The sequence below is a fragment of the Theropithecus gelada genome, chromosome 15 (genome assembly GCF_003255815.1).
Source record: "Theropithecus gelada isolate Dixy chromosome 15, Tgel_1.0, whole genome shotgun sequence".
Taxonomy (NCBI): domain Eukaryota; kingdom Metazoa; phylum Chordata; class Mammalia; order Primates; family Cercopithecidae; genus Theropithecus; species Theropithecus gelada.
In genome coordinates, this window is record NC_037683.1 from 1164097 (window position 1) to 1191877 (window position 27781).

Below are 27781 nucleotides of genomic sequence, written 5' to 3' on the forward strand. Positions count from 1 at the left end.
GGCTGCCCCACCCAGAGCCCCCCTCCACCCCTTCAGCTCCTGCCAGCTTCCCTCTGACGCTCTCCCAAGTCCGCCTTCCAGGGCCCCCGAGTCCATGCCAGGAAGGGGCGTTCCCCCGCCCTCACTCTGTCTCAAAGAGAGTTCAGCCTCAGCCTTTGTCCTGGCCGCTCTCGGCTCCCTGCCTCTCCCTCCCCAGGCGAAGCTGGGCACTCGGCCATGAGCCTGTCTCCCCAGGGCAGAGTCCAGATCCCCTCTCCCTCCCCATCCTCTCAGACTGGCAGGCCTCCTGCTCCCTGGCCCAGGCTTTTTGTCCATGAAAAGAGTCCAGAACACCAGAAAGCCCTGCTGGGCCTGGAAGGACGTGGGGGCACTGCAGGCCAGTGGGGGTCATAGCACCCTGCCTCTGGGCTCCCTTTGTTCCTTCCTTTTCAGGTGTGATGTGCACTGTGCGTGCCTCTCCCTCCTCTGGGCTGTCTGGGGTGGAAGAAAGGCCTGGTGTCGGTGGGGGAAACTGGGGCCTGGAGCTTAGCACTGGCCACACCCAGAGACTGTCTGCTGGGGCCCGGCCAGGCTGGGCTGTGAGGCTGTGAGGCAGCACAGAGGCTTCCCAGGGTTCCCACCCCTCCCTTTGGGGTCCTGAGCTGGAAGAAAGATGCCTTTGCTGGGCCCGTGGCACCAGACCCTCAGCCCAGGCGGCAATCCCGGCACAATTGTCACTGCCCGTTCCAGAAGGCCAGGCATGGTCTGGACCCTGCCCTGGGGGGCTGCCCTTTGGTCCCCAGCAGCCCGCACTCCCTGGTGGCCTTGCCTCGTGGCTCCCTGACGCTGTGAGGCTGGAATTATTGGGACAAAAATTCCCACTTTGCAGCAGGCGCGAAGGGGGCGGCCCCTGGCCGGGCTGGGATGCGGGGCCGTGAGGCCTCAGAGCCTAAAGGCCAGCCATGTGGTAGGGCGGAGGGGGCAGGGCTTGCGTCTAGGGCCAGCTGTGCTTCGCCTGCCCCAGCTCTCCCCAGAAGCCTGGGGACGTCCCCGTTGCTGACCCGCACCCCAAACCTGGCCTGGGGACCCTCTTCCTTGTCTTTCAGGCCGTGTAGAGGCCCCGCCTGCTCCTGTCCTGGGGAAGCCTCCTCTGGCCTCCGCAGCCCAAGCCTCTGGGTCCCTCAGGCCGGGGGGCAGCAGGAGCGGCCGAGGCCTTGGGCTGGGAGGCAGGGACCTTTGGCCCAGTCTGGGCTGCTTCTCTTCTGTTTCTAGGCTCGGTGTGACCTGAGCCGTCTCTGCCCTTCCCCGCCCCTGCGTCCTCACCTTCACCTCGGTACAGGGCCCAGGTGAGGTGGATCTGACTGGGGCTCAAGGGTAGGTCCGGCCTGGGTCAGATGAGTGTCTCTGGAGCTGCCCTGCGCTAGCTCAGCGCCGCAGGCTGGCGGATCCTCGCTGGCCGGGAGGGCATCCCGCAGGCCAGCCTGGTCCTCACCAGTCCTGGGAGTTGGCGTCACGGCCTTGCCCCACAAGCAGGTGCTAACCCTCGGCTTCCTCCTGAGTCCCCAGCCCGGGGCCCGCGTGGCTCCGCAGCCGACAGTGCCTCATTCCTGCAAGCGAGTCTGGCCTCCTTTCCCGGGCACGGGAAAAGCGCGGCTCTCCAGAGCCGGACCCTCCGAGCCAGCCTCGCCCGCCCACCCCCACGCCAGGTCTCCTGCCTCCACGGCCGGGGGATCCCCTTGCTGAGTGGGCGGGAAGGGGAAGGTGGGCCGTAGCCGCGGGACGCCCGGGCTGAGACCCGGGAGAGGGGGAGCAGCGCCGGTGACTCAGCCGCGCCCGCGTCTCACCTGCGCGGGCCGGACCGCGGGAGCTCGGGCGCAGAGGCGGAACCCGTCCGCCCGTGGGCGTGGCCGGTGGTGGGCGGGGCGGGACGGGGGCGGGCCCGCCCGGCCTCCCGCCCCTCGTCCCGCCCCGGGGTCCCTACCCCACGGTCCAGCGGCCCAGCCCGCCTCCGCCTCCGGCTCCCCGCACTCTCTGGCTCCACGCGTCGTCCTCCCGCGCGCCCGCCCGCCCATGGCCGGGAAGGTGCGGTCACTGCTGCCGCCGCTGCTGCTGGCCGCCGCGGGCCTCGCAGGGCTCCTACTGCTGTGCGTTCCCACCCGCGACATCCGGGAGCCGCCCGCCCTCAAGGTGCGCGCCCGGGCACCCAGCGCAAGTCCGGGGAGCAGCGGGCCGGGCCCGGGAGCCGGGGAGGGGGTGCGCGGCTGGGAACCCGAGCAGGGTCAGCCCAAGACCCCCACCGCGCTCTGCTCCTGGAGGGCTGGGTGGGGTCCCGGGTTCCGCGCTCTGCGCTCCCCAACCAGGTACGCGGGGTGGCGGTGTCGCTTCCAGGACGACGCAGTGCCGGAGGAACAAGTCCCGGGAACTCCGCGCTCGCCGCCGAGCCCGTCAACGCAGCCCAGAGGCTGTGTCCCCGCTCCCGGGATGCAGCCCCCGCGATGCCCCCTGGGTGCTGCCAGACGCCCGCCCCCAGCCCTGTGCGGGCCTCCAGGGGCACTCTGGGCCACTTCTGCCCTGTGCTGCCGCCCCGGAGGGTGTGGTTAGAGGCACATCAACTGGGTATTCAGCCCAGATAGGGATCCACAAGCCCAGGACCCCCTCTGGGACACAAGGGTAGCCCAGAGAGAGAGGAGGGCTTGACCGGAGCAGCCCTGGCGGGTCCTCAAAAAGTTGGAGCAGGCTAGCCCGGATCTCCACTCCAGCAGACCCAGGGACCTCCTGACCGGCCGCTTTAACCCTTTATTGGGCTTATGGAGGGTGGGGTGGAGAGCCAAGCCCCCCAGCCCGATGGGGAGTCAGAAGCGGGCAGCTCTGAGGTTCTGCAGGATGGCTGGGTGGCGGTGCACACCCTGGCCTGTTGATGCTCTGGGCTCTGGGGAGACCTTGGTGGGGATGGACTGGTGCAGCCCTCTCACAGGCTGGAATTGGCCCCTGGGCCTGGGAGACTGGTCCCCAGCTTTCTTTCCCGGTGGATCCAGGATGCTGGGCAGGAGCTGGAAAGGGGCATTTACAAGCTCGTGCCACCCAGGTCTGCAGGAACGCCCACCCAGCGCCCCCAGCAGGGCAGGGCCAGCTTCTCTCTCTGGCCCTGGCTTAGAGGCCTAGGGACAACGTGTCTTCAGAGCTGACCTGGCTCTGAGGCCCATCGCCAGCCTTGGCGGACCTTCTTCACCTGGGCCCCGCCTCCTGCATCCTCAGGTTGGGTCAGAGGAGTTGGAAGGAGAGAGGGGAGGAAGGAAGAGGGGAAGAAGGAAGAGGGACTCTAGGGGGCTCCTCCTGCAGCAGAGCTTCCTCTCCCTGAGCCTGGGGACCTTGTGCCCCAAGGAAAAGTCCCTGGGGACCCTCTGTCCCTCTATCGCTGACTCAGTCCCTCAGTCTGCCCTTGCCAGGAAGGCTGCTGCCCAGACCCTGGCATGCTGGCTTCAGGTAGTCAGGAGGGAAGAGTCACCTCCCCCCGCCGTTCTCCTTCCAACCACAGTTGTCCTGGCCTCCTCTGAGCTTTAGCATGAGGCTTGGCACATGACTGCGTATAAGGGGGTGGCAAACTGGAGGCACCCAACTTCACGTTTGGTGTCAGGGTGTCAGGGCCCCCAGACACCCCAGGCTGACTCCCTTCCCCTCCCCCCAGTACGGCATTGTCCTGGACGCTGGCTCTTCACACACGTCCATGTTTATCTACAAGTGGCCGGCAGACAAGGAGAACGACACAGGCATCGTGGGCCAGCACAGTTCCTGTGATGTTCCAGGTGAGACCCAGCCCAGCCCAGCCAGGACATCCACTCACTGCAGGGTCTCTGGGGCCCTCTCCAGCCTTAGCCAGTGCATTTCCAAGCACTTAGGGCCTTCTGCTTACTGTTGGGTGGGGCTCACTCCAGGCAGAAGCCCTGGAAAGAAAGAGAGGCTGGGCCCCCTCCGCCTGGGTGGGGCCAGGAGTCGTTCAAATTCTAGAAAGGAAGCCCAGGCAGCAGGTAGGAGGTTTGGGCCTTGCCGGGCCCAATATTGGCTTCTGTGCCCCAGATGGAGCAGGAGGAGGTCTGGGGGCCTGGCGGGCACACCCAGGCAGGCCCCAGGAGGCCAACCTGGGTCGACCATGCCCAGGGCTTTGTCCTAGCCCCTGCACTCACACCCTCTCAGCAGGCAGCAGCCTCGGTCTCTAGGTGGCGGCTGGGCCCCTTTGCTCTAACCTGGGCATTTCTGGGGGCTTAAGCTGGGAAGGTGTGCCACCTGGTCGGGGAGCCCATGGCTCCTACCCCCACTCTCACTCTCCTGGCCTACGGCCCACCTAGGGGCTGCCCGTGAGGCACAGGCTCATCTCTCTGCCTTCCTCTAGGCGGGGGCATCTCCAGCTATGCAGACAACCCTTCTGGGGCCGGCCAGAGTCTTGTTGGATGCCTTGAACAGGCGCTTCGGGATGTGCCCAAAGAGAGACACGCGGGCACGCCCCTCTACCTGGGAGCCACAGCGGGTATGCGCCTGCTCAAGTGAGTGTGCCTGTGCCCTGGCCCTGTCCCCATGATAGCTTTTGGCTGTGACCCCTTGTGGGGTGGACCCCGAGTACTGCCACAGCAGGCTCACAGCCACCTGGGGAGGAGGCCTCTTGGAGTTCTCTGTGTTTTGCAGCCTGACCAATCCAGAGGCCTCAACCAGTGTGCTCACGGCAGTGACGCACACACTGACCCAGTACCCCTTTGACTTCCGGGGTGCACGCATCCTCTCGGGCCAGGAAGAGGGGGTGTTTGGCTGGGTGACTGCCAACTACCTGCTCGAGAACTTCATCAAGGTGGGCCCAGCAGCTAGCCAAAGAGCCAGGGGGCGTGGGTGCCCTCAGTCCCTGGTTGACCCCACACTTCCCTCTCCACAGTACGGCTGGGTGGGCCGGTGGTTCCGGCCACGGAAGGGGACGCTGGGGGCCATGGACCTGGGGGGTGCCTCCACCCAGATCACCTTTGAGACGACCAGTCCGGCTGAGGACAGAGCCAGTGAGGTCCAGCTGCGTCTCTACGGCCAGCATTACCGAGTCTACACCCACAGCTTCCTCTGCTACGGCCGTGACCAGGTCCTCCAGAGGCTGCTGGCCAGCGCTCTCCAGGTGCCCCTCCACCCTGGCTGACCCGCACTGCACCGTCCCCTCCTGGAGCGGAGCCTGGACAGCCACTGTGCTGTGGAAAGCTTCTCCAGGCTGGGCTTTAATTGGCTGGAAAGACAGGTGGGAGGGTCAGAGCGTGAGCAAAGGGCCAGTGGCTGGGCCTGGAGAAGGGAGGGCCAGGGACGTCCGTCAGAGGGAGCCCGGTCAGGGGCGTTGGGATCTGTCAAGCAGGCAGTGGGGAACCATGGATTGCCCCTGAGCACAAAAGTGAGGTTGCCAGAGTGAGACCTGGGGGAGGTTCGTCAGGCTGGCCCTCTGGAGCGGCGGTGGTGCCGCCCTGTCATGCTGGTGATTCCCCCAGACCCACAGCTTCCACCCCTGCTGGCCAAGGGGCTTTTCCACCCACATGCTGCTCGGGGATGTGTACCAGTCACCATGCACCGTGGCCCAGCGGCCCCAGACCTTCAACAGCAGCGCGTGGGTCAGCTTGTCAGGAAGCAGTGACCCCCACCTCTGCCGAGATCTGGTTTCTGGGCTCTTCAGCTTCTCCTCCTGCCCCTTCTCCCGATGCTCTTTCAATGGGGTCTTCCAGCCCCCAGTGGCTGGGAACTTTATCGTGAGTAGGGGCAGACGGGTGGCGGCAGGTGCCCTGAGCTACTGGGGTCTGCTCACAGCGTGCCTGTGCCCCCTTACAGGCCTTCTCTGCCTTCTTCTACACGGTGGACTTCTTGCGGACTTCCATGGGGCTACCCGTGGCCACCCTACAGCAGCTGGAGGCAGCTGCAGTGAACCTCTGCAACCAGACCTGGGCTCAGGTGAGTCCCGCTCCCCCTCCTCCAGGGCTGTGTGGAAGGGCTCAGCCTTCATGTCCGCATACCTCCCCAGCCCTGCATGGAGGGGCCTATCGGAGTACCCGCTGCAGTGGGGGCGATGGCAGGCATCAGGCTGACTCCAGAGGTGGCGGGGATGTGGCCAGGAGGCTGTGAACAAGTCGGGCGGGTTGGAGAAGCTTTGCCAGGCCCGACCCTCATCCCAGATCTGGAGGGCAGAGGGGAGGCCGGTGCCCACGTTTCTGGCTCTGCCACTGGTCCCTCCATGGTGCCACGCAAGGGAAGATGGAAGTAGGGCTGGGCACAGGGAGTGTGCCCACTGGAGACTCCAAGAGAAACGTACGAGCTGTCCCAGGACTGGGGTGGTGAGCGAGGCCCTATCTCGTCCTCCCAGGGCCTAGTCTCAGACAGACTGGGGTGGGGCAGGTTGGGACTCAGGCCTGGAGCTCCTCCTGTTCCCCTGGCCACACACCAACGTGTTGCTGCCCCGCTCCCTGGTGGCCATGCCTGCTGTCCCTCCTCACTGGCCTTCCAGGCACGGGGGCGCTGGCTGGGGAGGGATGGAAGCGTGCCCAGCCGGGGGTGCCCCTTAGACTCGGTCTTGCCATTCGTGTCCGGGCCTGTGTGGTGGTCTCTGGCCTTGCACCGCCCGTGTGTGTCTGGGGAGGGGTGAAGCACGCCGCCGGCCCCCTCTCCCCGTGGGGCGGAGACCTCCTGGTGGTCGCCTGCCTGACTGTGTCCTGCCCGCATCCCAGCTGCAAGCTCGGGTGCCGGGGCAACAGGCCCACCTGGCCGACTACTGCGCCGGGGCCATGTTCGTGCAGCAGCTGCTGAGTCGCGGCTACGGATTCGACGAGCGCGCCTTCAGCGGTGTGATCTTCCAGAAGAAGGTGGGCTGGGGCCGGAGTGGAGCGGGGCCGCCCTTGGGGGGGCGGGGCCTCTCGGGAGCTGAGGCCACGCCCTTCGCCGCAGGCCGCGGACACTGCAGTGGGCTGGGCGCTCGGCTACATGCTGAACCTGACTAACCTGATCCCCGCCGACCCGCCGGGGCTGCGCAAGGGCACGGACTTCAGCTCCTGGGTCGTCCTCCTGCTGCTCTTCGCCTCCGCGCTGCTGGCTGCGCTTGTCCTGCTGCTGCGTCAGGTGCACTCCGCCAAGCTGCCAAGCACCATTTAGGGGCCGGCGGGGGAAGCTGTGCCATCACTCCCCCCACCGCTGTATCCCCACCCCTCCACCCACCCCCACCCCTGTACCTACCTCTCTCCCCGCCCCTGTATCCTGCATTCCTCCACCCACCCTCTATCCCCCACTCCTCCACCCTCCCACTGTATGCTCCATCCCTCCACTCCAGCACTGTATTCTCCATCCCTCCACCCCACTCTCAGCGTCTCTGCCCCTAAGGCAGCCCAGGAAATGGGAACTGAGACTCTGGTACCCACAGGGGCCCCAGTGGGCAAAGAGCGATCAATCCAGCTCCCTGAGCCGCTTCAGCCTGGGCGTCACTGCAGGCCCCGTGCTCCTCCTCCTCCTCCTCAGGGCTGGGTCTCCAGGGAGTGGGGCCTTGGTTCCGAGAATCAGCCCTTAGAGGCTCCGTCTGTGGGGTCTGCGTCTTTACTGGGGAGGGTCACAGCCCACGGGCTGGCAGCCAGCCCAGCACCTACTTGTAAAAATTTTGTAATAAAAAGATTTTCCTAGAGACATGAAAGGAGAGTGTCTGTGGGGTGGGGCATCCTTGCTGTGGCCTGTGCCCCACCTTCCCGCTGTTCTGGCAGCACGGGCCTGCCCCTGGTCCTGAGGGTGGACACCAGCCCTTCCTACTGCTTTCTGCTCTGGAGCCAGGCCTGGGGCACTGGCTGCTGCCCTGCTGTGCCATGGCAGCCTAGAGTAGCTGCAGGAATGGTTGGCCCGAGGGAGCATTCCTGGGACCTTGAGTCTTCTCTGGCCAGCAGAGTTCCCCAAAACCATCACATCCAGATCTGCGTTGGTGACCAAGGCCAGACTGGAGGTTGGGTCCTAGTACAGTGAGCCTGTACCACTCACTGGAGGGTAGGGGTCAGGGAGGTGGTGGAGAGCGGGTGGCAGCCAGCCAGGCGGCTTCCTAGGGGGCAGTCAGTGATGGTAGAGAGTGGAGGGAGGGCAGGTCCTCATCAGGAGGTGGCACAGGGGTGGGAGATGAGATCAGGACCAGGACCCAGAGGCAGGAATCTTGCACAGAACCTGGCTGTGGAGCCAGGCCATGCACTGTCACAGGGCATCTTGCCCTTCTCACCTGGGGCCCTTCTCACCTGGGACTGAGTGTCCTACACTTCCAAGAGGCATCCTGCAGCCCCGGCCAGGCCCCGCAGCCCCTCCCCAAGCCAGTCTTCTCCAGGTTGGGAAGGCCTGGTCTTGCCCACTCGTCTCCTCAACTTTCTGGGAAGTGAGCTTAGACGCTGTCTCTCTGTTCAGTGTCCTGGGAGGATGGTGGTTCTTTTTTTTTTTTTTTTTTTTTTTGAGACGGAGTCTCGCTCTGTCGCCCAGGCTGGAGTGCAGTGGCGCGATCTCGGCTCACTGCAAGCTCCGCCTCCCGGGCTTACGCCATTCTCCTGCCTCAGCCTCCCGAGTAGCTGGGACCACAGGCGCCCGCCACCTCGCCCGGCTAGTTTTTTGTATTTTTTAGTAGAGACGGGGTTTCACCGTGTTAGCCAGGATGGTCTCGATCTCCTGACCTCGTGATCCACCCGTCTTGGCCTCCCAAAGTGCTGGGATTACAGGCTTGAGCCACCGCGCCCGGCCTTTTTTTTTTTTTAGTGATTTGATAAACCTGAGGGCAGCCAGCCCCAGCTTTGGAGTTCTGAGACTGGAAGGACCAAGGGGACATCCCGGGTTGGAGGTCTCACTCTTGTTCTCTGAATGACTAGTCGAGGGAGGTTTCTAGTGGGATGGGATGGGCGTGCTCTTGGGAGGCAACAGATGAGGTGCAAGGGGGGCATCAGAGATGCCCATTGTCAGCTGGGCACAGTGGCTCACGCCTGTAATCCCAGCACTTTGGGAGGCTGAGGCCGGCGTATCACCTGAGGTCAGGAGTTCAAGACCAGCTGAGCCAACATGGTGAAACCCCATCTCTACTAAAAATACAAAAATTAGCCCAGCTTGGTGGCACGCGCCTGTAATCCCAGCTACTCGGGAGGCAGAGGCACGAGAATCACTTGAACCCGGGAGGTGGAGGTTGCAGTGGGCCGAAATGGCACCACTGCACTCCAGCCTGGGCGACAGAGACTCTGTCTCAAAGGAAAAAAAAAAAAAATGCCCGTTGTCCTGGGGGAGCTAAAGGGTTCACCTGGGGACCGTGAACACCTTGGACAGCTCCCAGCTGCAGTCCTCAGTGGCTCCGGGTCACTCTTGCCCCCTGGTGGCCTCACTGAGCGCGGCCGCCGGCTCCAGCCAAAGCTGCAGTCGGGGCCGGGGCCGTTCTGCGTTCCTGTATTTGCTTTTCCCGCGAGTGGGGGTGCCCCTGCCTCTGTGGGCACACCTGTGCCTCCCTGCGAACCTGCTCAGCTTGTGAGCACCTGTCTGCGTGAGCCCGGCGCTCCTGTGTCCCTGTGCGCTCCAGAGGCTAGGCCCATACAGGTCCTCTGCCCCATCGCGGGTGCGGGTGAGGGGCTGGGAGTCCTACCGGGAAGAGGCCAGAAGGGAGCGCATCCCGGAGACACCCACCCGCGGCCCAAACCCAGCCGGACTTCTGGGAACTGCACCGGCCCCGGAGGCCGCAGGTGCCGAGACACCCTGAGGCCGAGAGAGGTACAGAGCGGCCCGGAGAGGGGACCAGAACTGGAGCAGGCGGAGGGGGTGCAGCCTGGAGCCGCCCTCCCTCCCCCGCAGGTGGAGCGCGCAGGCGCAGTCTCCGCGCGCGCGCCTCGCCGGCGCCTCCATCCCGGATCCTTGCTGCAGCGTCAGCGCCGCCGCCCGTGCCTTTCCTCTTCCTCCTCCTTCTCCTTGGCCTCCGCCTCCTCTTTCCCCTCCGTCCTCCCCGGCTGCCTCCGCTGCTCCCGACGCGGAGCCCGGAGCCCGCGCCGAGCCCCCGGCCTCGCGGTGCCATGCTGCCCCGGCGGCGGCGTTGAAGGATGGCGACGCCGCTGCCTCCGCCCTCCCCGCGGCACCTGCGGCTGCTGCGGCTGCTGCTCTCCGGCCTCGTCCTAGGCGCGGCCCTGCGTGGAGCCGCCGCCGGCCACCCGGGTGAGCGAGCGCGCTGGGCGCAGGCCGCGGGGCGCCCCGGGGCCGGGATCGCCGGGCGGGGACCGGGTTGCCGGGCGCCGCCGCCCTCGTCCTTCCCAGGCCCGCAGGCCCTGCAGGCCTGGTCCGCTAGTGGCGGCGGCCCCGCCTCTCCCAGGAGGGAATAAACAGGTCCGGCTGGAGGGCGCAGCGCGGAGCCTCGAAAGGCCGCGCCGGATGGGGTTTCTGCCGGTTCCCGGAGGCGAACCTGAGGTTCCTGGCTTCTTCCGCAGGGAACCCGTCTGGCTCAGGCCTCCGTGCCGCGGCCATCTGGCTCTGGGCGGGCCCGCTGGGAGTCTGCCTGCGTCTCTGTGTGTCTCCGTGTTCGGGGCTCCTGCGGGTGCGGGCTGGCCCTGAGTGCCCGCCGGCTTCGCTGCCCGTGCGCGTCCCGGGGTCGGGGCCTAGTGCTACTCTGCCTGTCCTCACTCCTTGGGTGGCGCTGGGCACCGGCTTTGTGCGCCATGGTGGGCGCTGAAGTTCCGGGAACACTTGATGGCGCCGGCTCGGGGTCCTGTTCTAGCTTCAATGTGGGGAGGCTGCTGTAGCCTCAGAGCCTCCTCCTGCAGCCCCTGCCCTCGAGGGCACTGGCATTCTCTTTGGGACTGAGGGCTGCAGGTGGACTCCGGAGGAGGGTGATAAGCCCAGGGTCCAGCTGCACAGATGGGTCCTGAGGTTCCAGAGAGCAGAGCTCCCTGCAGGAACCCAGGATGCAAAGCTGACCTTTTTCTGGGGGGACTGAACTGGGAGACTGTGACTGCATTCGTGCAATCCTCCTGGCAGCCCTGCAGAAGAGGTACTGCGAGCCCATTTTACAGGCAAGGAAACTGAGGCATGGAGAAGTTAAGTGGGTTGTGGCACAGCTGAGGCGCTGACCTGGGCAGCCTGGTTCTGCATGTGTGGTCTCAAGAGACCAGAGTGAGGCCGGCTTCCTCCTGGGCACAGTGCCCCTGGATGGGAGGTGGGCGTGAACAGGACAGGCTTCCAAGAGTCAGAGTGTGGTCAGCCAGGAAAGGCGGAGGCCACCTATTCAGGAAACGGGGCTGCAGCTGCTGTGCTGAGCCCGGGTGGGTGGCGGGTGCCAGTCCTCAGTTCACGGGCCTCTGCAGCTTCATGTCTGCCTCACCAGGAGACCTAGCAGGGCCCTCCCTAGGCAACCCCCCCACTCCCAGTGCCCAGTGCTTGGAAGGGAGGGCCCTCAGGCAGCCCAGACGTTGAGTGGTCGGGGGTGCCAGCCACTCTCCAGCTGCTCTTGTTCCTGAGACCTCTCTGGAGGAGGAAGTGGGGGATGGAGGCTCCTGGGCTGGGGAATAAGGGTCTGGGAGGGGCCTGGAACCCAGACCCTAGAGCCAGCTTTGTACCTCAGGCCTCTGCCTTTGGCGTGGTGGACTGTGGGTTATCAGCACAGGGGTAGGGACTGCCTTACTCGCCAGGTGCCAAGCTGGCAGGTGGGCCCAGGGCACAGGTTTAATGTTTAACATGCCCAAGTCCCGGCCCACTGATACTGAGGCTGCTGCCCCAGGTCATGGAGGGTGGGCAGTGCCTGGCATTGGCTCCTGTGCCCACCTGCCACTGCAGCTGCTGAGGCTGCTGCAGCTGCTGAGGCTGCTGGAACTGCCTCGAAGGGAAGCCAACAGCCTGAGGGCCCTGAGTGTCAGGTTACCAAGGAAACCAAGCCAGCCAGCCAAGGTCTGGAGAAGGACAGATGCCCCGTGTGGCCCCAGTGGCCCGCCTGCAGTGTGCAGTGTGGGGCTGGGCAGACAGGAAGAGTCTTGGTTAGCCCGAGGTCCCACCACAGACTCCCCAAGCAGGGTTGATGGCCCTGCTGGGGTTCCCCTGGCTCCACTGGCTCGCCGTGACTGGGGACATTCTTTAGCTTTGAGGCAATCCCAGAGGGGAAACTGAAGCAGAGGGCTATTGCTCTCTCGCCCTGTTCTCCAGCACCAGGATAAGACTGATTAGCCACATGTGTCAGCTGGTACCGTGGCCTGGGCCCCTCATCAGCGAGATGAAAGTGTGGTTAGGAACTAGTGTCTGGCCTGCCGTCCCCAGCACTGCCAGCCTTGGCCTCCTGAGGCCCTCGGGTGCCACCTGGCCCCTGACTGCAGCCCCTGGTGGTGTGGCTTTGGGAGTGACCTGCCTGGGTTCTGTGTCTGAGGTCAGTGAGGCCAGCAGACTCCATTTTAGGTCTCCTTGGTGCCTGGGGGACAAGCCAGAGGCTGGAGGAGCCGCGTCCCTTCTTCTAGGCTGCGCACTTTTTCAGTGCCGGGTTCAGGGCAGAGCCGCACGGGAAGGAGAGGCCTCTGGCAGCATCGTTTGCTGCTCCCCAGAGACAGACCTGGGCCCCTCCCTCTGGGACTCCCAATCTGGATGGGGTTCCTGGCTCGCTGTGGGGCATGTTGAGGCTGGAGACTGGGCTTGTGGGGCTGCACGGCCCTGCCCCAGAGAACTCAGCACTGCCTGGACAGTGAGGCTCAGCTTCTGAGTTGAGGGCTCTATCAGGCCTGGAAGTGGACCCGGGGAGGGGGAGGGGAGGGTAGTTCTGAGAAGTCCCAGGACTGTTTGCTTCCTGGTTCTGAGCCCCTGCGGCAGGGAGGAAGGGCCTGTCCAGAACAATGGCCAGAACCAAGCCTGGCCAGCTCCCGGCCAGCTCTGGGGGTGTCATCGCTGCCATGTGCAGGGGCCGAGCCCTGCGGGGCCGTGAGCCGGCCCTGCCTTCTGCTTCCTTCCCAGATGCAGCCGCCTGTCCCGGGAGCCTGGACTGTGCCCTGAAGAGGCGGGCAAGGTGTCCCCCTGGTGCACATGCCTGTGGGCCCTGCCTTCAACCCTTCCAGGAGGACCAGCAAGGGCTCTGTGTGCCCAGGATGCGCCGGCCTCCGGGTACGAGGGCAAAGGGGGAAGTCGATGGGGGGATGTCCCTGCGTGAACCTCTCCCTGTAAGAAGTGGCCGGCCGGGCACGGTGGCTCACGCCTGTAATCCCAGCACTGTGGGAGGCCCAGGCAGGTGGATTTCTTGAGGTCAGGAGTTCAAAACCAGCTTGGCCAACAAGGTGAAACCCTGTCTCTACCAAAAATACAAAATAGCCGGGTGTGGTGGCGCACGCCTGTAATCCCAGCTACTCGGGAGGCTGAGGCAGGAGAATCACTTTAACCTGGGAGGCAGAGGTTGCAGTGAGCCGAGATTGCACCACTGTACTCCAGCCTGGGCGACAGAGCGAGACTGTGTCTCAAAAAAAAAAAAAAAAAAAGAAGCCTCGATGCCCAGGCCTGTGCCAGGTGGTCCCAGCACCCCTGGACCTTGTGGGGTGTTGGGTCCAAGGCCTGGGAGATCCTCCTTCACTCTCCACAAAGCTTCCCATCCTTTCCAAATGGAGCTGGACCCAGGCCTGGGGCACTCAGGCCCTCCTAGGGGAAGGGCTGTACAATAGGAAATGCTGGAGTGGCCACGGGAGAGGAGGGGTCCATTCTCCCCGGGCCTGGGCTCTGCAGGGTCTGCCCAGAAGCCCTCCAGGCCCCCACTTCCCCGTCCGCAGGCAGCTTGCTCTTTTCCGCCACTCACTGTCCTGTCCACCTGTTGGCACATGTTTACACGTGCTGGCACGGCTGGGTGCTGGCTGTGCCCCACCTGCCAGCCTGAGCCGCATCTGTCGGGATGGTCAGTCACTGAGTGACTGTAGGTGTGGTGAGGGCTTTGCTCAGAGGTGCTGGGGGTGGGAGCAGCAGCGGCTTCCCGGAGGGGATGTTGAGAGGGGCACCGAGAAGTGGCTGTAAGGGTCTGTGTGGGCTCATCGCCTGCCTACCGGGGAGCGTCTGCCTGGACTGTGCAGCCCACAGTGGGCACCACTGGGGCCCTGCCACCAGCCCCACCCCTGACGGCTGCCCCTGTTCTGATGACCTGGGGAGGGGACCTGGATGCTTGACTTCCTTCGGCTTTCCCGCACTCCTTGGGGAGTCACTGCCCCTCTGCCTGAGAAGGTGCTTGGAGGTGGGGAAGCAGAAGGGGCTGTGCTGGCCAGCCCTTTATGGACATGGGTTGGGGCGAGAGATCCCACTCCTTCCTCCCCCTGCCCGGTCTTTGGACATTTCCCTAGCACCTCCTCCCCCTTGCCCTGCCCCCACTTTCCGGGAAGCACTGCCCGTCACAGGAAGCGCCCACACTGTCACCATGGCAATCCGGGAGGGAGAGGGCCCCCAGGCGTGTTCCCAGTCCTCAGGCGCCTGGGAGGAACCTGCCAGGAACAGGGAGGCCAGGCCTGGGGCTACTTCCTGGACGGGGTCCCTCCACCTGATGGTCCCTCACCCTCCCCAGGTGGGGGCCGGCCCCAGCCCAGACTGGAAGATGAGATTGACTTCCTGGCCCAGGAGCTTGCCCGGAAGGAGTCTGGACACTCAACTCCGCCCCTGCCCAAGGCCCGACAGCGGCTCCCAGAGCCTGGTGAGACCCCCGATTCCCCTGCCCCATGGCCCTGTCCCGAGCCCAGTGCTCTCGCTCTAACCTGTCCTCTCTTACAGCCACCCTGGGCTTCTCAGCACGGGGACAGGGACTGGAGCTGGGCCTCCCCTCCACTCCAGGAACCCCCATGCCCACGCCCCACACCTCCCTGGGCTCCCCTGTGTCATCCGAGCCGGTGCACATGTCGCCCCTGGAGCCCCGGGGAGGGCACGGCGACGGCCTCGCCCTCGGTAGGTCTTGGTCGGGGGTGGGCAGGGGCGGCAGGGCCCCCCGCAGGGGCCGCCCTCACACGCCCCCTTCCGCAGTGCTGATCCTGGCATTCTGTGTGGCCGGCGTGGCTGCCCTCTCCGTAGCCTCTCTCTGCTGGTGCAGGTGAGCCAGCGGCCGCGGGCAGGGCAGGGAGGGCACCACACGCTCAGAGGTCTCAGGCCCCACTCCCCACAGGCTGCAGCGTGAGATCCGCCTGACCCAGAAGACTGACTACGCCGCTGCAAAGTCCCCTGGCTCACCTGCAGCGCCCCCGATCTCGGTGTGTGGCCCTCTTCGGCCCTGAGGCTCCCATCCAACTCTGACCGCCACCTGACCCTCACCCCCTCCCCTACTCCTTCCCACAGCCTGGGGACCAGCGGCTGGCACACAGTGCGGAGATGTACCACTACCAGCACCAGCGGCAGCAGATGCTGTGCCTAGAGCGGTGAGTGGCTGCCCCGGCCCCACCACCCGCTCCCACCCACCTCCCATCCCCCCTTCCTCCTCCCTTGGTCAACTTTACCCTGGGTCCTGCCACCCTCACCTGCACCCTCACCTTCACCTCCCCTGCCGCCCTGCACCCTCACCTCCCCTGGCCAACTTCACCCTGGGCTCTGCTCCCCTGCCACCCCAGGGCTGAGGTGGGCTGAGTGCCCACTTCCAGACTGGGCCACTGGCACCTCGAGGGTGTGGGGAGGACCCAGCGATCCCCCCCCACCCAGGCATAAAGAGCCCCCCAAGGAGCTGGACACGGCCTCCTCGGATGAGGAGAATGAGGACGGAGACTTCACGGTGTACGAGTGCCCGGGCCTGGCCCCAGTGAGTGCCTCAGGGTGCAGGGAGGGGCATACCATCTCCTGGGGTTTCCTCCCAGCAAGCATGCCCCCAGTCCACCCACTGCCCGGCCTGACACCCACGTTCGCAGACCGGGGAAATGGAGGTGCGCAACCCTCTATTCGACCACGCCGCACTGTCCGCGCCCCTGCCGGCCCCTGGCTCACCGCCCGCGCTGCCATGACCTGGAGGCAGACAGACGCCCACCTGCTCCCTGACCTCGAGACCCCCGGGGAGGGGCAGGGCCCGGAGCTTCCCACTAAAAACATGTTTTGATGCTGTGTGCTTGTGACTGGGCCTTGGGCTTCAGGCCCTGGGATCCCTTGCCAGGGAGACCCCCAAACATTTGTGCCAGGAGACCTCCTGGTCCCCTGCACCTCTCCTGTTCGGTTTGGACCCCCAAACTGGAGGGGCAGGGAGAACCGTGGAGCGCAGGAATGGGTGGGGAATTCTAGAGACAAAAGCCAATTAAAGTCCATTTCAGACCTGCGGCTTCTGCCTGTGTTGCCGGCTTGTGTTAATCTTCCGCCGTCTCCATCCACCATGTGGGGCCCTGGTAGATGGACCTTTGAGTGGGGGCCCTGGGGTCTGCTCTTGCACCTTTGGAGGCCTTTCTGTCCCCTCATTAGGAGGACCTTCCTGTCCCGTGGAGCTGGAGGAGAGGCCACAGGATCATCCCCACCCTCCTCAGCCAGGCCTCACTCCTGCAGACCCTTCTACTCAGGTGGGAGAGGGGAAGGGTGCAGCATAGGGCTGGGCCAGCCCAGAGTTGGTTCTACGGTCCGAAAGACCCCATCCTGTGTGATAAAGAGGGCTGGAGCAGGGGACAGTCCACACACACCTGGATGTGGGTGCCCATCACCTCCAGGCAGAAGGAAAATGATGCAGACATTGAGTCTGGGTTTCTCATGGGGACCGCGGACGTCAGGCCCTGCAGCACGCGGAGAGGGGATGGCAGGCAGAGGTACTTGTGTGACACCAGCTATGCACAGCCAGGTGGACTCATGGGGCCGGGTGAGGGGTGTGATGGGAGAGGCCTGGACACCTGGAGTTGGGACTTGGCCCCTCCTAAATTTGGAGCAAGGCGGCCCCAAGGGAGGGAGGGGGACCATGTGGTCAAAGGTGCCCAGATCAGGCCAGTACCAGGTCAGGGTGCAGGGGCTGAAACTCTGTGTCCCACTGACGCTGGGGATGTAGGAGGACTGGGTTCAGAAGCGCCTCAGTGGTTATTAGGAGTCTGGAGATCCAGGCGCCTAGACAGCCCTGGTGTGTTGTTATTAGTCAGGGTTCTCTTATTTATTTATTTATTTTTGAGACGGAGGTTCGCTCTTATTGCCCAAGCTGGAGTGCAATGGCATGATCTTGGCTCACCGCAACCTCTGCCTCCCAGGTTCAAGGGATTCTCCTGCCTCAGCCTCCCAAGTAGCTGGGATTATATAAGCATGCGCCACCGCACCCAACTTATTTTGTATTTTTAGTAGAAACAAGTTTTCTCCATGTTGGCCAGGCTGGTCTCGAATTCTCAACCTCAGGTGATTTGCCCACCTTGGCCTCCCAAAGTGCTGGGATTACAGGCGTGAGCCACCACACCTGGCCAGTCAGGGTCCTCTTAGAGGAACAGAACTAATAGGAGATATATATACGGAGGGGGGCCAGGCAAAGTGGCTCACGCCTGTAATCCCAGCACTTTGGGAGGCTGAGGCAGGCAGATTGCCTGAGCTCAGGAGTTCAAGACCAGCCTGGGCAACACAGTAAAACCCCGTCTCTACTAAAATACAAAAAATTAGCCAGGCGTGGCGGCGGGCGCCTGTAGTCCCAACTGTCTGGAGGCTAAGGCAAGAGAATTGCTTGAACCCAAGAGGCGGAGGTTGCAGTGAGCTGAGATTGCACCACCGCGCTCCCGCCTGGAGACAGCAAGACTCTGTGTTAAAAAAAAAAAAGAAAAAAGAAATCTATATATATATATATATAAAGGGGAGTTTATTAAGTATTAACTTACATGATCACAAGGTCCCACAGTAGGCCGTCTGCAAGCTGCAGAGCAAGAAGAGCCTGCCTGAGTCTCAAAGCTGAACTTGGAGTCCGATGTTTGAGGGCAGGAAGCGTCCAGCATGGGAGAAAGATGCAGGCTGGGAGGCGAAGCCCATCGTCTCCTTTTCACGTTTGTCTCCTTTATATTCACTGGCAGCTGATTGGGTTGTGCCCACCAGATGAAGGGTGGGTCTGCCCTCTGCAGCCACTGACTCAAATGTTAATCTCTTTTGGCAACACCCTCACAGACACACCCAGCATCAATACTTTGTGTCCTTCAATCCAATCAAGTTGACAGTATTAACCATCACACCTGGCATGGCGAAGATAAGACCCACTGGGCACAGTCCCTGGAGAAAGGGTGGGCCCGGCAGACTGGGGAAGAATTGCTCACCTCTGCTGGGGGAGACTGGCTTGACCTAAGCAACGTGTTTTGGGGGCCAGAGCCCACCCAGACCAGGAAGCCCCCTTGACCCTCACCTCTCACTCCTTGACTGTGACCTCGGGCTGGCCCTCAGCTGGAAGCCTCCGTGGCCCTCTGGGCACTGCTGTGATGGGCAGGGTGTGATGGGAGCCTGTGTGTGGGCCCTGGTGTGATGGGTGCGTGCATGGGGCAGGGTGGACGCTGAGCCCACGCGGCACGCCCACGCCCATGCCCACCGTCCTTCACTCTAAACCATTAGCCACAGGTAAAGCGGGCGGGTGCAGAGAGGCCTGGGCGTCACTCAAGGGCACAGGGCAGCGTCTGGCCCAAGCCAGTGTGTCACTGGCTAGGAGGCTCCCCTGGAGCTCCACAGTCAGTCCCTCAGGTCACAACACTCACCTGTCCTGCTAGCCTGACCCAGGGTCCCCAGAGCAGCCTCCTAGTGAGTTCCTCTTCTTGGGGTCCCCAACCTGTCCCCATGGTCCCTGCTGCCCATTCTCTCAGGGATTGGCAAGGAGGGACTTCCTCCCAGAGCAGCTGCATGAGAAGGGAACCGGTGGGCCTGAGCTGGGGAAGGATTGGCAGGGGGCTGGGGTCCTCCGGTTGCGGCACAGGCCCCCATGCAGCCCAGCACCCTGCTGCCCACTCGCCTTTTTGGATTTTTTTTTTTTTTTTGAGACGGAGTCTCGCTCTGTCGCCCAGGCTGGAGTGCAGTGGCCGGATCTCAGCTCACTGCAAGCTCTGCCTCCCGGGTTCACGCCATTCTCCTGCCTCAGCCTCCTGAGTAGCTGGGACGACAGGCGCCCGCCAACTCGCCCGGCTAGTTTTTTGTATTTTTTAGTAGAGACGGGGTTTCACCATGTTAGCCAGGATGGTCTTGATCTTGTGACCTCATGATCCGCCCGTCTCGGCCTCCCAAAGTGCTGGGATTACAGGCTTGAGCCACCGTGCCCGGCCTTTTTTTTTTTTTTTTGAGACAGACTCTCACTCTGTCACCCAGGCTGGAGTGCAGTGATACGATCTTGGCTATCTGCAATCTCCATCTCCCAGGTTCAAGCGATTCTCCTGCCTCAGCCTCCTGAGTAGCTGGGATTACAGGTGCACGCCACCACACCTGGCTAATTGCTGTATTTTTAGTGGAGACGGGGTATTTCACTATGTTGGCCAGGCTGGTCTCGAACTCCTGACCTCAGGTGATCCACCTGCCTTGGCCTCCCAAAGTGGGATTACAGGCATAAGCCACCACGCCAGCTTTTTGGCTTTCATTGGCCCCCGGCCAATTCAGACAGACGGCCTTCAACTTTGTCCAAGCTCCTGCCCCCAGCCATCAGGAGCCCCCTTGCTCCCATAGGCCCCAGGCTGTGGGTGAGCTGCCCTGGGACCCCCAGGGACTCTGGAGACCCCAATCCTGGGCTTGGGACCTGGCTCAGCCTTGCCTGGGGTCCCATTACTTCCTTTCCACTTACCTTCTGCTGTTGCTATCCCCGTCCCAGGACCCTGGTGGCAGCAAGAGGCAGACTTCACCGTGGTTTCTGGCTTGACCCTGAGCCCTGAGCCCGCCTGAGCCTACTGACCCTGGCCCGGCAGCCCAGCCCCCTCTCCAGTTCCCACTTGAGGAAGCCCAGCAGGGCACTGATGTGCGTCTTCCAGCCTCAGCTACCTCCCCACTTGGTGCCCTGCCCACACCTGGTGACCTCCTGAGCACAGATGCCTAAGGGTGACATGCCCAGACCCCGGCAGAGACCCTGGGGTGGCACTCATCTGTGAGGAGATGCCCCCAACCCAGCAAGATACTGGGGCAGGGCCATGCTTGGCCCAGAATGTGGGGCATGTGATCCCCGAGCCAACACCCTAGGAAGTGAGGACCTCCCCAGCTTCTGGCTCTGGGTGGCTGGGTGGGCCAGCCCCAGGTGCAGAGTCCCTGGCTGCAGCCCTCCCCTACAGCCACGCAACACAGAGGAGCGGGTCAGGGCAAAACTTGGGGTGCAGAGTGGGTCCCTGGAGGACCAGAGCCCCACCCAGCAGCTCCACCTGGAGGAGAACAAGGATACAGACATGATCCCCCCAATGTCCTGGGGCTCGATGGGATGAAAGTGGGAGGGGAGGTGCTGGGCTCACCCCTCCACTTGGGGGTCCCCTTGGCCACCTGCCAGGCTCCGTGCACCCACCTACCTTTCCAAAGGCGGGGTCGGAGGGGCTCTCCAGCCCCCAGTTCTACCTTGTTACTGAGGATGAAGGGCCGGCTCCCTTCTCGCCGGGGCCATGTAGCTTTGCAGCACACCACCAGGGGGCGCTCGAGACACGCATCTGGACTGCCTCGCTCAAGCCAACCCGGTGAAGCAGGTGAGGAGTCAGGGAGACAGCCAGGCTCAGCCCGCTCTCTGAGGCGCCCCTCGGGCTGGGGCTGGGTGCCCCTCACCTTGCTGCTGCCCTAGGTGCCGCTGTCTGCGGGGGGCACTGGCCAGTGGTCTGCTCTTGGTCTGGAGTGGGGCCCACTGGGTTGAGGCCTCTTCCGTGGTCATCCACTGGGAAGCTGGCCCACAGTGAAGGCTCAGCTGGGAAGAGCTTGTGTCCTGATCATCACGATGCCCACAGACCACAGAGCTGGGGTTGGCTGCCTGCCTGGGTCCACACAAACCCAGGGAGTCAGGAGGCCTGGGTGGGGTGAGATGAGGAGGAGCCCCCACCCCCCCCAACTTTCTCTTTGACTCATGCCCTTTTCTTTCCTCTGAGAGGCTTTCGTTCTGACCCATTTCTGGGCAAAACCCCCGAGCCCCGTTTGCCAGCTCGCAGGTTCCCACGCACAGCTGGGCCCCATGGCAGCCACCCTGCCCAGGGCCCTCAAGGAGGAGCAAGCTAGGAGCAGAGGGTGGGGGAGGCTCCTGCAAATCCACCCAGGAAGGGAGCAGACTGGCTGGGGCTGAGGTCGGTGGCGAGGGACCCTGCCAGCCTGGCAGCACAAACAGGAAGGATGGCGGGCTCTGGCAGCCAGAGGCCGGGTCACCCGCAGGTGTGGCAGGACAGCCTCCTTCCTGCAGGAGCTGCCACCGGGTGCCCGTTGCAGGGAGAAGAGGTGGGGTGGCGTGAGGCTGAAGCCAAGGTGTCGCTCCCCGGGGGCTCCCTGCCAGAAAAGTATGCTGGGGTGGGATTAAAGGCCCAGGTGCCACTGTGATCATCACCCAAAACATGGGGGGCTGGAAGGGAGGGGCGGGAGGCGGCTGCCCACTCTGGTGCCAGCCCCTAAACCAAGCAGCTCAGGTGCTGACAGTTTCCCATGACACCCACAGGAACCCCTCCCTCCAAGACCCCTCCCTCCAGCCCCCTCCCTTCAAGCCTCCCTCCCTCCAAGCTCCCCTCCCTCCAGCCCCCTCCCTTCAAGCCCCCCACCCTTCAAGCCCCCTCCCTCCAGCCCCCCCAAACCTCCCTCCCTGAAAGTCCCCCTCTCTCCAAGCCCCCCCCCTCCCTCCAAACCCCCTCCCTCCAGCCTCCCTCCCTTCAATCCCTCCTGCCTCCAAAGCCCCTCCCTCCAGCTCTCCTCCCTCCAGCCCCCCCTTCAAGCCCCCTCCCTCCAAGTTCCTCCCTCCAGCCCCCCTCCTTCCAGCCCCCTCCCTCCAAACCCCCTTCCTCCAGTCCCCCTCCCTCCAGCCCCCCTCCCTCCAGCCTTCCTCCCTCTAGCCGTTGCACAAGTTCCACAGCACAGCTCAGCTCGGAGGCTACACTGGGCCACAGGGGTGGGGGCCTCTGACTACCACCCTGTCCCAGTCTTGCCTCTGTCCCCACAGTGGGATCCTCCAACTTCAGTCTCCAGCTGCCTGGTTCCCCTCCCAAGGCAGCCTCGTACTCACTGTGGGGCCGGGGAGAGGCCAGCAGCCCCTGGGGCCCTAGAGTACAACAGGACAGGGACAGGGTGGTGGGAGGCAGGCCCCCTCAGAGGGTGCTGGGGTAAAGGCCTGGACAACAGTTCATGGTTGCCATTCCTCCCAGGACACACGATCTGAGCCCTCAAAGGACCTGACAGGACAGACGCGTCCTCATTCCCGGAATCCCAGCGTTTTGGGAGGCCAAGGTGGGAGGATTGCTTGAGCCCAGGAGTTTGAAACCAGCCTGGACAACATAGCAAGACTCTGTCTCTACAAAAAATTTTAAAAAATTAACCAGGCATGGTGACGCACACCCATAGACCCAGCTACTTGGGAGGCTGAGGTGGGAGCATTGCTTGAACCCAGGAGATTGAGGCAGCAGTGAACCGTGACTGCACCACTGCACTCCAGTCTGGGCAACAGAGCAAGACCCTGTCTCAAAAAAAAACAAAAACCAAGAAACAAAAACCCACACACAAAAAAGCAAACTTGGCTGGGCACGGTGGCTCACGCCTGGAATCCAAGCACTTTGGGAGGCCGAGGCTTGTGGATCATCTGAAGTCAGGAGTTCAAGATCAGCCTGGCCAACATGGGAAAACCCCATCTCTACTAAAAATACAAAAATTAGCTGGGCGTGGTGGCAGGTGCCTGTAATCTCAGCTACTCGGGAGGCTGAGACAGGAGAATCGCTTGGACTCGGGAGGTGGAGGTTGCAGTGAGCCGAGATCACACCACTTGATCCTGACTCCCAAAGGGCTGGGATTGCAGCCTGGGCGATAGTGCAAGACTCCTTCTCAGAAAACAAACAAACAAACAAACAAACCAAGCCTGACCTGCACTGAGATCTCCAGGACGTCACATTGGGCATGAGGGCTGGGTCTGTCCATGGCTGGGACCACCCAAGGTCCTTTGCAGCAGAGCGGCCATCTGGTTGGGGTGAAGCTGATGGAGCCTGCCACTGTGGCTGAGAGTGGGGTGTTGGCTGGGGGTCAGGGTGACCCTGCAGGGCCATCCCAGCCTGGCTGACGCCCAACATGGGCTGGTGTAGAAGGAACCTGGCCCCGAGGCTCCAGGCCCTGGCTAGAGGAAGCAGGGACTCTTCAGGCTGGGTCCTCTCCTCTTCCTGGAGCGGGTGCCAGCCCCCAGCCTGCTTGCGTCAGGGACAAAAGGACTCCTTTCCTTTCCAGCCTGGAAAGCCCCTCTGCTGCAGCCTGGAGGAAGGGACCCCGGGCCTAGCCTATAGTCAGAGGCGTCTATGGGCATGGATCTGGACAGGGAAAAGGAGAAAGCAGCCTCCATCCACAGTTCACTCTGGGACCAGGCCCTTGCAGGCACGCGCTGGGCTCCTGTGGGAAGGCTAAGGGCCCCAGGACAGACCTCCTCTCCGGGCGTCTGGGTTCCTAGATGGCAGAGGTGGCAGAGTGGGGTGGGGTGGCCCAATTGGGAGCCTTAGCCTCTGGCGAAGAGCTGAGCACAGCACATCTGCAATGTGTAAGATTCTCCTGGGAGACCAGGGCCCAGCTGGTGGTGAGCTGGGGGAAGTGGGTGATCCTGCGGTGGGAGGAGCCATCTGGCCCTCTGGGGAAGTGTGCTCGCTGTCTGCAGCGCCCAGGCCTGGGTAGCTGGGTGGGGGTTGGGGGGGCCATCTCCGCTCAGGGTGCCCGCAGCTGGGCCTTCCCTGCCCTAGGCCAAGCCTGCCTGTGCCTCCCCATCCTCTGCCTGCCCAGCTGGACATCTCTGGGCCTCTCTGGAGACCAGTGGGGTGGGCTGGGGGGGCATTGTATTGGCCTGGCTTGGCACCCCTCTTGTGGCTGTACCCCTCCCAGCAGCCCCAGGACTAGCAAGTCCCCGAGATGGGGGTGGGGACAGTGGTTGATGCCAAAGGTTGTGGGGGCAGGGGCGGGGCAGGAGCAGGAAGGTCCCCTGAGTTCCCTCACCTTGGGCAGAGATAAAAGGAGCACAGTTCCAGGCGGGGCTGAGCCAGGGCGCAGCTGTGATTTCAGGGCATCTCTGGCGGCTGCTGTGATTTGAGAATCTCGGGTGTCTTAGCTGACTGATTCTGGGAGACCGTGGATGAATAATGCTGGTGAGTGTCTGCCCCTGGGGAAAGCCCGGGCTGGGGAGAGCTAGGCAGTCTGGGAGGGGAGGATGGGGGTGACGCTGAGTGGGGCGGTTGGGTGTCCCTGAGCCCAAGTGACAGAGCCTCCCCTCCCTTGTGCTGCTGCAGGGCACGGCCCCACCCGGAGGCTGCGGGGCTTGGGGGGCCTGGCCGGGGTGGCTCTGCTCGCTGCCTTCTGGCTCCTGTGGCTGCTGGGGTCAGCCCCTCGGGGTACCCCGGCACCCCAGCCCACAATCACCATCCTTGTCTGGCACTGGCCCTTCACTGACCAGCCCCCAGAGCTGCCGGGCGACACCTGCACCCGCTACGGCATCACCCGCTGCCACCTGAGTGCCAACCGAAGCCTGCTGGCCAGCGCCGACGCCGTGGTCTTCCACCACCGCGAGCTGCAGACCCGGCGGTCCCACCTGCCCCTGGCCCAGCGGCCACAAGGACAGCCCTGGGTGTGGGCCTCCATGGAGTCACCTAGCCACACCCACGGCCTCAGCCGCCTCCGAGGCATCTTCAACTGGGTGCTGAGCTACCGGCGTGACTCGGACATCTTTGTGCCCTATGGCCGCCTGGAGCCCCACTCGGGGCCCTTGCCACCACTGCCAACCAAGAGCAGGGTGGCCGCCTGGGTGGTCAGCAACTTCCAGGAGCGGCAGCTGCGTGCCAGGCTGTACCGGCAGCTGGCGCCTCACCTGCGGGTGGACGTCTTTGGCCGTGCCAATGGACGGCCGCTGTGCACCAGCTGCCTGGTGTCCACCGTGGCCCGGTACCGCTTCTACCTGTCCTTTGAGAACTCTCAGCACCGTGACTACATTACAGAGAAATTCTGGCGCAACGCACTTGTGGCTGGCACTGTGCCGGTGGTGCTGGGGCCCCCACGGGCCACCTACGAGGCCTTCGCGCCAGCCGACGCCTTCGTACATGTGGATGACTTTGGCTCAGCCCAAGAGCTGGCGGCTTTCCTCACCGGCATGAATGAGAGCCGATACCGACGCTTCTTTGCCTGGCGTGACAGGCTGCGCGTGCGACTCTTCACCGACTGGCGGGAGCGCTTCTGTGCCATCTGTGACCGCTACCCGCACCTGCCCCGCAACCAGGTCTATGAGGACCTTGAGGGCTGGTTTCAGGCCTGAGCTCTGCTGGCCGGGGGAGGTGGGTGTGGGTGGAAGGGCTGGGTGTCGAAATCAAACCACCAGGCATCCGGCCCTTACTGGCAAGCAGCGGGCTAACAGGAGGCTGGGGACAGAGGTCAGGAAGCAGGGGTGGGGGGTGCAGGTAGGCACTGGAGCAGGCAGAGAAGATGAGAGCAGGAGGGAGGTAACGGGTGCCCACTGCGGCAGACAGGAGGGGAAAGGCTGAGGAGGACCCTCTCCACCCTGAACAAATCTTGGGTGGGTCAAGGCCTCGCTGGAAGAGGGTAAAAGGCAGGGCCCTTGGGGCTGGGGACACCCCAGGCTGCAGTTTGTGAGGGCCAAAACTGGGACCCCAAACTTCCTCTGTAGCAGAGGCACTGTGGTCCCTGGGACACAGGCACGGGTCCCTGGCACATCCACAGTTCTGAGGTCCCTGTGTGTAGGCTGGGGCGGGGCCCAGGAGACCACGGGGAGCAAACCAGCTTGTTCTGGGTTTAGGGAGGGAGGGCGGTGGACAATAAAGGTCTGACCAGTGCCTCGTGGGTCACCTCCGTGCAGGGCCACAGAACCTGTGTCTGCCCTCCCTGACATGTCGCCCCCACGGCCATGGGGCTGCTTGTTCCCCACCGGGGATCCTGTCTCCTGAACTCGGGGCTTTTGCTTACCCTCCATCTGAGAGCTCTCCCTGTGCTGGGCTGCCCGCTGGCTCCTCCAGTTCCTATAGCCTCCACCAAACGGCCCCTTATCAGAGAGCCTTCCGTGGCCCCCAGAATGCCAAGGCGATGAGCCCAAGAATTCAAGACCAGCCTGGGCAGTGTAGTGAAACCTCATCTCTACCCAAAATACAAGAATTAGCAGGACGTGGTGGGTCACGCCTGTGGTCCCACCTACTTGGGATACTGAGGTGAGAGGATGGCTTGAGCCCAGGAGGTTGAAGCTTCAGTGAATCGTGATCACACCATGGCACTCCAGCCTAGGCAACAGAATGAGATCCTGTCTCAGAACAAAAACCAGAAACAGGCCAAGGTTGGGGAAGGGTAGGGAACGGACTTCAGAGGACTGGCCAGGCTGAAAGCGTCCATCTGCCAGGTCCGCAGGCTGGAGAATGTCTTGGGTGACAGGGTCTGACCTGTGCCCTGGAGCTCCCTCTGGTGGCAAGTGCTGGGGAGGCACTGGGGATGCGGCTGCAGCCAGGGAGCCCCTGGAGCGGCCGGTGGGGAGTGGGGCGAGGAGGAGGGAGGCCAACCCACGGGTGGTGCTGACCAGGGACTCAACACGCCAAGCCCCCGGGGCCGGGACACTGGGCTTGTCCCTACCCCAGGTCGGGGTGGGCAGGTTGAGGGCAGGAAGCCCCCCTCACCCATGGCTGTGGCTTGTGGGAAACACCTGCTAGTAGCTTCCTGCCCTGACCTAGCCCTGTGGACTAAGCAGGGAAAAGCAAGTGTCCTGAGGCTGCGGGCTGGGGTGGGAGGCTGATCCTCATCCACCAGCCCAGGGTCACCTTCCTGCTGCAAAGGAACTGGAAGGGGGGAGCTGTGGCCCCAGAGGTCTTTCACTTGAGGGTGAGCCTTCTATGTGCGCCCAGACACTGGACACCACACAGCCCTACTTCACTCCATTCACAGGTAGGGAAACTGAGGCTGGGAGGCGCCGTCAGAGCCACCCATGGGGCCAGCCTGCCCTCTTTCGCCCTCTGCAGGCCACGCGGAGGAACTGCCCCACCTCCCAGGGGCGCCCCGGTAGGTGCCAAGCTACAGCCGCAGAACCGCCTGACCCCGAACTCTCCGTGCAGAGAACAGACTTGCCCGGATACGGGGTGAAAAACGAGCCGCGTGCAGCAGGGGCAGTCTCGGTCCCCTGCCTGCTCCGCCCACGGCGAGCGTTCCTGGGGCCTCGGGTTTTCCCCCTTCCGCTGGCTGCTCGGAACCGCGGGACCGACCCACCGGGCCGCCCTGCCTCCCCTCCAGCTGGGCGCCACCTGGACTCCAAGTGCTGATTTACAAGGCACACAGGAGACCTTTATGGGGGTGAGCTGGCGCCTCACCAGCGTCCGCTCGGCGCGCCCCGGGGACAGTGAAGGCTTGGGGCGCCTCTGCAGAGTCGCCAGCACGGTGGGCGCAGCCAGATGCCTCTGGGAGAAGAGCGCAGCGCCCGAGGGTCCCCTGGCCTACGAGGGCTGAGCCGGGGTCTCGGATTGGACGTGGGCGCGTCGCGTGACGCCCGGCGAGGGGCGGCCCGGAGGCTTCCCGGCGGCGGCGCGCGCAGGGTCTCGGGCCCGGGTCGGTCCCGGGCGCAGCGCGGGCGGCGGGCGCCTCCTGGCGGGCGCGGACGGAGCGCGGCGCCTTTAAGCGGGGGCGGGCGGGGCGCGGGCAGAGTCGCTGTCGCCGCGGCCGCCGGGGCGGAGCCAGCGCGGATCGGGTCCCGGACGCCCGAGCGCCCCGCCCCCGCGCGGGCGATGCCCAGCGGCGCGGCGGGCGGCGGGGCCCG

General features: G+C 63.9%; 4 protein-coding genes across 9 annotated transcripts; 3 read left to right on the forward strand and 1 right to left on the reverse strand.

The window, feature by feature from the left end:
• Positions 1 to 1999: 1999 nt before the first annotated feature.
• ENTPD2 (ectonucleoside triphosphate diphosphohydrolase 2) lies at positions 2000 to 7182 on the forward strand. 2 transcript variants are annotated; one of them, XM_025360313.1, is made up of 9 exons: positions 2000 to 2166; positions 3665 to 3782; positions 4367 to 4517; positions 4657 to 4816; positions 4898 to 5125; positions 5484 to 5738; positions 5818 to 5937; positions 6708 to 6842; positions 6925 to 7182. In XM_025360313.1, the coding sequence occupies exons 1-9, from the start codon at positions 2050 to 2052 to the stop codon at positions 7126 to 7128; spliced, it is 1488 nt and encodes a 495-aa protein (XP_025216098.1). In that variant the 5' UTR covers positions 2000 to 2049; the 3' UTR covers positions 7129 to 7182. The 2 variants fall into 2 exon arrangements, with proteins under 2 accessions (XP_025216098.1, XP_025216099.1); XM_025360314.1 differs by having other exon boundaries at positions 6777 to 6842.
• A 2172-nt stretch (positions 7183 to 9354) lies between these two features.
• NPDC1 (neural proliferation, differentiation and control 1) lies at positions 9355 to 16232 on the forward strand. Of its 5 annotated transcripts, XM_025360216.1 has the most exons (9): positions 9355 to 10167; positions 12934 to 13080; positions 14510 to 14635; positions 14713 to 14883; positions 14959 to 15025; positions 15098 to 15182; positions 15268 to 15347; positions 15625 to 15721; positions 15828 to 16232. In XM_025360216.1, exons 1-9 carry the CDS (start codon positions 10056 to 10058, stop codon positions 15918 to 15920), a joined length of 978 nt encoding a protein of 325 aa, XP_025216001.1. In that variant the 5' UTR covers positions 9355 to 10055; the 3' UTR covers positions 15921 to 16232. The 5 variants fall into 5 exon arrangements, with proteins under 5 accessions (XP_025216001.1, XP_025215998.1, XP_025216000.1 ...); XM_025360213.1 differs by having other exon boundaries at positions 15625 to 16232; XM_025360215.1 differs by lacking the exon at positions 9355 to 10167 and having other exon boundaries at positions 11943 to 13080.
• Positions 16233 to 20837: 4605 nt separating this feature from the next.
• On the reverse strand, positions 20838 to 22938 carry C15H9orf139 (chromosome 15 C9orf139 homolog). Its single transcript, XM_025360468.1, is given in 5 exon segments — positions 20838 to 20864; positions 20867 to 21104; positions 21106 to 21179; positions 21181 to 21312; positions 22885 to 22938. Coding segments are annotated over 5 exon segments (525 nt in total).
• Positions 22939 to 23021: 83 nt separating this feature from the next.
• FUT7 (fucosyltransferase 7) lies at positions 23022 to 25829 on the forward strand. Its single transcript, XM_025360161.1, has 2 exons — positions 23022 to 24137; positions 24279 to 25829. The coding sequence occupies exons 1-2, from the start codon at positions 24125 to 24127 to the stop codon at positions 25292 to 25294; spliced, it is 1029 nt and encodes a 342-aa protein (XP_025215946.1). The 5' UTR covers positions 23022 to 24124; the 3' UTR covers positions 25295 to 25829.
• The last annotated feature ends 1952 nt before the right edge of the window (positions 25830 to 27781 follow it).

Coding starts and splice junctions, on each gene's coding strand:
- ENTPD2 (XM_025360313.1), top strand. CDS start 2,050: ATGGCCGGGAAGGTGCGGTCACTGCTGCCGCCGCTGCTGCTGGCCGCC. Junction 3,783..4,366: donor CAGTTCCTGTGATGTTCCAG/GTGAGACCCAGC, acceptor GCCTTCCTCTAG/GCGGGGGCATCTCCAGCTAT. Junction 5,739..5,817: donor CAGTGGCTGGGAACTTTATC/GTGAGTAGGGGC, acceptor GCCCCCTTACAG/GCCTTCTCTGCCTTCTTCTA.
- NPDC1 (XM_025360211.1), top strand. CDS start 14,113: ATGCTTGACTTCCTTCGGCTTTCCCGCACTCCTTGGGGAGTCACTGCC. Junction 15,026..15,097: donor GCCTCTCTCTGCTGGTGCAG/GTGAGCCAGCGG, acceptor CACTCCCCACAG/GCTGCAGCGTGAGATCCGCC. Junction 15,348..15,624: donor CAGATGCTGTGCCTAGAGCG/GTGAGTGGCTGC, acceptor CCCCCCACCCAG/GCATAAAGAGCCCCCCAAGG.